The following is a 6,000-nucleotide window of genomic DNA, read 5'->3' as shown; positions in this document are numbered from 1 at the left end:
TTGGGGAATTTTATAACCGTTGATTTTGATAAATAAGAATGAATCTAAGGATCTCTCTTTACATCCTTTCATGATCTAGCAATTTTCTAGTTTTTTCACATTTTTGTAAGTTTTTTTATGTGTAGAGACTCGAAATGTATGGTTTCATGGAATTCATAATTGTTTCAATTATAGCTTGATATAGCATAGCAACATGTATAAATCATTAAATCTTTTTTTTTTGTTTTTATTTTTAGTACTAAATAGTATTTTAGTAGTTATATTTGTTTCAGTCTTTATATTTATTTTAAATTAAATATGTCAAACACAACTTAATAATCATTTATATTTTTTTTCTTAAATAAATTATATAAAAAATAATAAGAAATAAGGTTACAAATAAAATTCAATAAATTACTCTTTCCATGTCATGATGCATGTTAGTTGAAGATGGAGAAATGCTGAGCAGAGGAGGAAAGAGAAACAAGAAAATGGAAACGTATGGGGCAACGACAATATTCAACGGACTCCGTTACATACAATGAACAGGATGAGAAGTGATAGGGGTCAGTAATTTTTGTGTTTTATAATCATTAATTGACTATTAAAAATTTTTTTAATGGTATGAGATTACATCCAATAATAAAAAATCATTTACTTTTTTTTTTAATGGTTAAGTGCTGGCCACAAAACACAAAAATTGATGACATCCTAAACTTTTCCGAACAAATATTACAATACTCACCTCCAAGAAAACTAACGTGAAAAACGAACCACCGTTAACGTAAAACGTGTTCATTACAACAACTACAAGTAGTATTTCACTATTTCTTTAATGACACTTTAGAGACTTATTAATATTAAAACTTCAAAAAAGAAAATTGAAAAAAATCTTAAAACACTTGTTGGCTGTTGCATATACATACTATCTTAGAATTTAAATTATTATTTGAAGAAAAAGAAAATTAATTAATTGAAACTACTAAAATTACCCCCGATTTTTAAATATATACTGACAATAAATCTCCACTTTTAATAAAGACAAAAATAATTTTAAAATATTATTAAATGTGATAAAAATTAACAAAAGATATTTTTTTTATAAATAAAAAATAATTTTTTTATTTGACAATCTGTTTATATATTTGATTTAAAATTTTGTAAAAATATTTAAATAAATATTTATAACGCATATACAAAAAACTGAATAAAAAATTAATCTCTAGATTTTGTTTTCATTTTTTAAAAGTATGCTTGGCCATCAACAAAATAAAATCGTAAAACAAATCTATCAAGTGTAAAATTATTAAATTTTAAATATAAAAATTCTAATCATTTTTACAAAAAATTGCATAAAAAATTATTCTCTAAATATTTTTTGAGAACTCATATTTAATGTTGGATATTTTTATTATATTTTAAAATATTTTAATGATAATTTTTTGTTAGCAAAAATGTGAATTATTTTGTCAGCATTTCAAAGATTGAAAATGATTTTAATAGTTTATCCATTATTAAATGGAAATTCAGTAACAAGAAATTTGGATGATAAATATTAATTAGTTAGATTATACTAACAAAGCATTTAACTTTAATGCTGACTATTTTCAAAAATCTTACAGAAAAATGATGATATTTATTGTAGAAGAAAAATATATTCTTTTAATATCTTCTTTCTGAATATACTTAAAAAAGAATTAATCTCCTATCCAAACTATAAAAAATGGATACCCTTAACATATAGAAATGGTTATGAATATAATATTGAAACCTGATGAAAATGCATCATAATAAATTCATAATTAACTTCCTTAATTTTGTTAAAGCGACAAACGTCAATACTTAATCTTCTGGCAACATAATTAATCTTTCGCTGGCCAATATTCAAAGCTAAGAAAAACAAAACACAATTAATTCCAAACAACAGTACATAAGAACAAGCGTACACTATACCAAAAAAAGAAAGCGGAACAGTAGAACACCGTTTTCTGTTCCTCTCATTACAAAACCCCATCACTTTTGAATCTTCATTGAATCCACTCTCTCTCTCATCTTTGGATTGGACCATTTTCCTTGGAACTAGTCCTCTCTTGAATCTGAAGTTACCCAAAAGGCTTGAACTTCAAGTGTGTTCTTCTCCTTAAACAAAGCCTGGTTTTGGAATTGACATAGATCTTGCCTTTGATACAGTTTGCGAAAAAAAGGGTAGAGATTAAAGCATAAGGTACAAGCTGCACTTTTATTTATTTATTTTAATTTGTGTAGTGAGTTCCAAAATCAATAGCAGTTACTGATAAAGAGACATAAGAGAAGAGAAGGTTGATTGATTGATGACTTATGGTGAAGTTTGCTCCCACCTTTTCCTTCATCAAAAAATGGTTGCTTTTTTGATGGGGGAGTGAAATTGATTGACTAATGTCTAATGGTTTATGAGCTGAGTTTATCAACTGGATGTGGGTCCCAATTCATGTGTCATAGGTTGTTTATGTTTCGTGTAGCTCCCAAATCATAATCTTTTGGCATTGGTGTGGATTGATGCCGATTTAAAGTAGACATCTTAAGCTTGAAAATCATGTTCTATCTTTCAGAAAACATGCACCCTTTTTGCTTAAATGCATGTTAAGGAGGTTGTGGTTTTGGTAATCTGGTTCTCTTTAGTTGTTAACAAGTGGTTTCAGTTCTTTTGCTGAAATCATTTTTCTTCCGGGGATTCGACTATTTCGGTTTCATCTGCAGCTTGAAAGAGGTGAATTTATAGACAGAGAAAGTTTGTTCTTGCACTTGAGGTGAAACGGTTCTGGAATTCGATTTGGATTTTGAGCTGTTGTACAAAAGAGTATGAGGAAAAATGCTGGTTCTTATTCAGGAAGGATGTTTAGTGACAGGAAATGGATTATACCCTTTTTCGCAAGTTTACTGGTTTCTGTGAGTCTGATCCTGACTGCTATGCTGGGGGCACCGAGTTCTGCTGGCAGGGGAGATCAGCTCATAAGATCGGAGGATTCAAGTGGATATTTTGTGGAATCAGATTTGGAAAGGCCTTATAATGATAATGTGGTTATGAAAATGGAGACACCTAGGTTTGCATATCTTATTTCAGGAACCAAGGGTGATAGCCAAAGGATGTTGAGAACATTAGAGGCAGTGTACCACCCAAGGAACCAGTACATTTTGCATTTAGATCTTGAGGCTCTGCCCCGTGAAAGGATGGAAGTGGCAAATGCAGTGAAAGCAGATCCAATGTTTCGTGAAGTGGAGAATGTGCGCGTTATGTCCCAATCCAATTTGGTGACTTATAAGGGTCCAACAATGATTGCTTGTACCCTCCAAGCCATTGCCATATTATTGAAAGAGAGTTCCGGGTGGGACTGGTTTATAAACCTCAGTGCATCAGATTATCCTCTTATGACACAGGATGGTTAGTAATCAATTCTTTATTTACCTCTTTGATGTTATTATGGTGTTGTTCTTGTGAATTTCTTTTCCTTAAGCTCTGGCCTTATTGGTTGTGGGGATATAACTTTATGGACTTATTCTTTCAGTTTAAACGTTTGATACTGTTTCTCAGCGGTTTTAAAATTTTGAAAAACTATGTCATTTGGGTATATGTTGATCTTTGAGGACAGAAAAGGTTAGAAATATTGGGCCTAATGTTACTAGGACAGGAATGGTTATTGAATCAAGGGATTATGGTATGTCATAATGTGCTGTCTCTGCTTCTCCTTACATATTGGTATTGCTGTCGATAATATATGATTACTAAGTGTGGACTAGTTTGAGGACTTTGAGCTAACAATGAATTTCCATTTGTTTCATAATTTGTTGATTTACAATCCGCAAGTCTGTTGCTTGATTTTGTTACAAATTTTAGGAAATTTGCATTCTATTAAGTAGCTATCGGTTGTCTTGATTTTGTTGCGTTCTTAAGTAATTTAGATAAGTAATATCCTTGGTAGACAAAAATCAATTGGCTATGTTGGCACTCTGAGTGCTTAAGGATAAAAGTTAGTACAGTCTAAAAGGAATGTCAGTCTTCATAATCTTGCTTCGGCGCCATTCATGTTACTTTTATATTGAACTCATTGCTACTGGCTTTGGTTTAGTTTTTGCATGATGTCATTGTTTCCTGAAAGGTATGAATTTCCTTTTCCACAAAACTTTGTGAACTTCAATCTTAGCGGTTGCTGAATCTTATCAAAAATCACAACTTAAATTATGTATTGTAAGATTGTTAGGTTTATCTTTTAATTACAAGAACCATTGTCCCAATGGAGGTGTCACAGCAATAGCAATTGTCAAATCCAAAGTTAATTTTGATTCAAATAACTATTTGGTCAGGGATTAAATATCACCAAAGCACGGCATGTGATCAGTTTAATTGTTTTCCCCTATCTGATATTCAAAGGGATTGACATATATTGTTATATGGTTTTATCCATTTGAGGTCTACATAGTTTTCTCCTTGTAGAATTTAGTCATTGATTTTGAATCTTTGTGAGGATATCTTATTCCTTTTTGTACCATTCCATGTGTTGCATTTATTAAAAGGTAATGCACCTTACATTCTCATGGTTGTTTGATCTATCTTAGTCCTTCTTGAACATTCTAAGAACCTTTTTGAACTGTGAAGTAATCTGTGTCTCCCTGCTTTTGCAGATTTGCTGCATGTTTTCTCTAATCTGTCAAGAGATCTCAATTTCATTGAACACACTCGCCTTGCTGGTTGGAAACTGTAAGAAAATCGCTGCACTTCGTAAAATCTCTACTGTAAAATATAATATTATAATCCCCCCACACACTCTTTCTTGGTGTACTGTATTTGTTGATCCGGATTTCTCGTTATAAATGCTTTTATGCTCAGGAATCAAAGAGCAAAACCAATCATCTATGATCCTGCGCTTTATTTATCAAGGAAATCTGATTTAGCATGGACTACTCAGCGAAGAACACTTCCCACATCTTTTTCCCTTTTCACTGGTATGTCTAAATTTGTGTATTTCTTTATGCTCTATTGCTTTATTTTCCATTACCAATATAAACTTAAATTCCCTTTCAAGGTTTAGCATTGCGAAGGTTGTCAAATATGTAGTTAACTTGCCGAGTTACATTTATTGGCGAATCCCTATAATTTTCTTAAATATGCTTTGATGAACAGGTTCAGCTTGGGTTGTACTGACCCGGTCCTTCGTGGAGTACTGCATATGGGGATGGGATAACTTACCTCGCACGATGCTTATGTATTATGCAAATTTTGTGTCCTCGCCGGAGGGATATTTTCATACTGTCATCTGTAACAATGAAGAATTCCGACATACAGCAATAAGCCATGATCTTCATTACATTGCTTGGGACAATCCCCCGAAGCAGCATCCCCGCTCATTAACTATGAAAGACTTCGACAAAATGGTAACAAGTAATGCCCCCTTTGCCCGAAAGTTTCCCAAGGATGATCCCGTTCTAGACAAGATTGACAAAGAACTTCTGAGCCGCACACATAGATTTCCGCCCGGGGCATGGTGTGTTGGGAGCTCAGATGGTGAGGCAGACCCTTGTTCTACACGTGGTAACGATACGGTGTTTAGGCCAGGCCCCGGTGCTGAAAGGTTACGGGAGCTGCTTCAAATATTGGTTTCTGAAGAAAATAAAAGCAAACGGTGTTTGTGACAAAGAGGTTACCTTCCAAGTAGGGCAATGTCAAAGTGTAAATAATTGTGATTATAGATCATATACATATCCAATGTAAAAGCTCAAAATTTTGTGTTCAATGCAGGTTCACAGTAAAAAGCAACAAGCACTGACAACAGAAGTTTTAAACTTTAAAGTTCTTGTTTCGGTTTAGTTGACTTTTGGTTGCAATTGCAACCAACCATTTAGGCAATGACCATATTTTTACCTTCTTGGTTACAAAAGGAAATTAAATTTCACATGTGGACTTTATATTCATTATCAAATTATTTATTATGGATAAAGTCTTAGACAATTTTCTGTCATAACCACCCTCTTCAACATTAAAATATATAA

General features: G+C 32.4%; 1 protein-coding gene across 1 annotated transcript; it reads left to right on the top strand.

Annotated features, from left to right (window-relative positions):
• The first annotated feature begins 1,851 nt into the window (after positions 1-1,851).
• Positions 1,852-5,969, top strand: LOC112737619 (beta-glucuronosyltransferase GlcAT14A). Its single transcript, XM_072211426.1, has 4 exons — positions 1,852-3,397; positions 4,636-4,711; positions 4,841-4,956; positions 5,135-5,969. The coding sequence occupies exons 1-4, from the start codon at positions 2,818-2,820 to the stop codon at positions 5,641-5,643; spliced, it is 1,281 nt and encodes a 426-aa protein (XP_072067527.1). The 5' UTR covers positions 1,852-2,817; the 3' UTR covers positions 5,644-5,969.
• The last annotated feature ends 31 nt before the right edge of the window (positions 5,970-6,000 follow it).

This window comes from Arachis hypogaea, chromosome 13 (assembly GCF_003086295.3).
Source record: "Arachis hypogaea cultivar Tifrunner chromosome 13, arahy.Tifrunner.gnm2.J5K5, whole genome shotgun sequence".
Classification (NCBI taxonomy): domain Eukaryota; kingdom Viridiplantae; phylum Streptophyta; class Magnoliopsida; order Fabales; family Fabaceae; genus Arachis; species Arachis hypogaea.
Note: the sequence above shows the minus strand (reverse complement) of the source record. Positions and strands in the feature narration are given on the sequence as shown.

Coding starts and splice junctions, on each gene's coding strand:
- LOC112737619 (XM_072211426.1), top strand. CDS start 2,818: ATGAGGAAAAATGCTGGTTCTTATTCAGGAAGGATGTTTAGTGACAGG. Junction 4,712..4,840: donor CGCCTTGCTGGTTGGAAACT/GTAAGAAAATCG, acceptor TTTTATGCTCAG/GAATCAAAGAGCAAAACCAA. Junction 4,957..5,134: donor ATCTTTTTCCCTTTTCACTG/GTATGTCTAAAT, acceptor TTTGATGAACAG/GTTCAGCTTGGGTTGTACTG.